Here is a 1,293-nt window from a genome sequence, read left to right on the forward strand (position 1 = left end):
CTTTTGTCTTTAGATGATGAAGGGACAAACTTCTTTTTGTCAGTGGGTTTCATTACTGACAATGAACCCTTCAAAAATTTCTTTTGTCGTGAAACAACATTTGCTTCACTCTCTTTCAATTTCATCATTGACTGATAAGTCTGTAGTTTCTTTAATAAAGTATTCAAATTGTAATTAATTTTATTCATTATAACATTAGTACAGAAGGTTAGGTAGCTCTTCGAAAGAGATTCTAATACATACTAACTTGACTAGTTTCGTCTATGGTAGCCCCGTGAGCTTCTGCGACATTCAAATGAACCATCATGTCTAGAACATGTTCCTTGACATTGGTTCCATCTTTCATTTGAGAGTTATAAACATACTTTATAGCCTCATTTCGTACAGAAGATGACGGTTGCCCGAACATTTCCTGTAAAGACGCCATAATTTCACAGGCTATGAGCATGGTTTCATATTTCTTGTTGAGCACATCAGATATGCTCTCTAAGATATAGGCCCTTGCCTTTTCATTTGCCCTTACCCACCTATCGTAAGCATCCTGAACGCTTCGGTTTTTAGTCAAACTAGGAATAGGAGGACATTCCTCCGTTAACACAAACCGCAGATCATCAACTACTAATATTGTGTTTAAATTTGACTTCCAGTTGGAATAACTCTCTCCATTAAATTTATCAGAAGTTAGAAGTTGTATTATTGAGTTTGACATTTCTGAAGAAAATTTAAATAAATTCTATTAATCTTGTGCATCTTTAATCCAATTTTAGCAAAAAACTAATAAAGTACCCATATATCTTTATTTATGGCATCGATACTATAGTGAGTTAGAATAAGTGCTACTTGAGGCAGTCAAATACTCCTTCACTAAAGCAAAATAGTCTTGACTAAATACTATCCCCAGAATAACTCATATTCCAACAGTCGTTTAGCTAACATTATTCAGTCAAGAACTTACTAACACTTAGTAATTCTGTAAGTATGACCTACCATTTTCAGATCTTATAGAATGGTATGAACATGCCCCCTGAAATGGAAGACAACGTGCAAGACAGAACTATAAGACCCTATTCATTTCTGAAGCTTGGGTTGTTCAAAATCCTATGTTACAACCCTCCGAAGGGATCGACGCTATTAACAACTAGCTAGTGCCGCCTAAAAACAATAGCAGGCACAATATAGGAATTTCACGGTTCAAACTAATGGAGGAGACCATAGGATACGTTGACACATTTCCTTCACCCACTTACTATGAACTACTTCCCTCATTCATCTTGTTATTGACCCATGCAAACA

The 1,293-nt window shown here is 35.7% G+C and overlaps 1 protein-coding gene across 1 annotated transcript; it reads right to left on the reverse strand.

Annotated features, from left to right (window-relative positions):
• Nucleotides 1–232: 232 nt before the first annotated feature.
• On the reverse strand, nt 233–709 carry LOC120089040. The gene has a single exon (XM_039046473.1). It carries the CDS (start codon nt 707–709, stop codon nt 233–235), a length of 477 nt encoding a protein of 158 aa, XP_038902401.1.
• Between the last annotated feature and the right edge of the window lie 584 nt (nt 710–1,293).

This window comes from Benincasa hispida, chromosome 10, assembly GCF_009727055.1.
Source record: "Benincasa hispida cultivar B227 chromosome 10, ASM972705v1, whole genome shotgun sequence".
Classification (NCBI taxonomy): domain Eukaryota; kingdom Viridiplantae; phylum Streptophyta; class Magnoliopsida; order Cucurbitales; family Cucurbitaceae; genus Benincasa; species Benincasa hispida.

Bases quoted from the DNA above. Each gene is read 5' to 3' on its own strand.
- LOC120089040 (XM_039046473.1), bottom strand. From the start codon at position 709: ATGTCAAACTCAATAATACAACTTCTAACTTCTGATAAATTTAATGGA.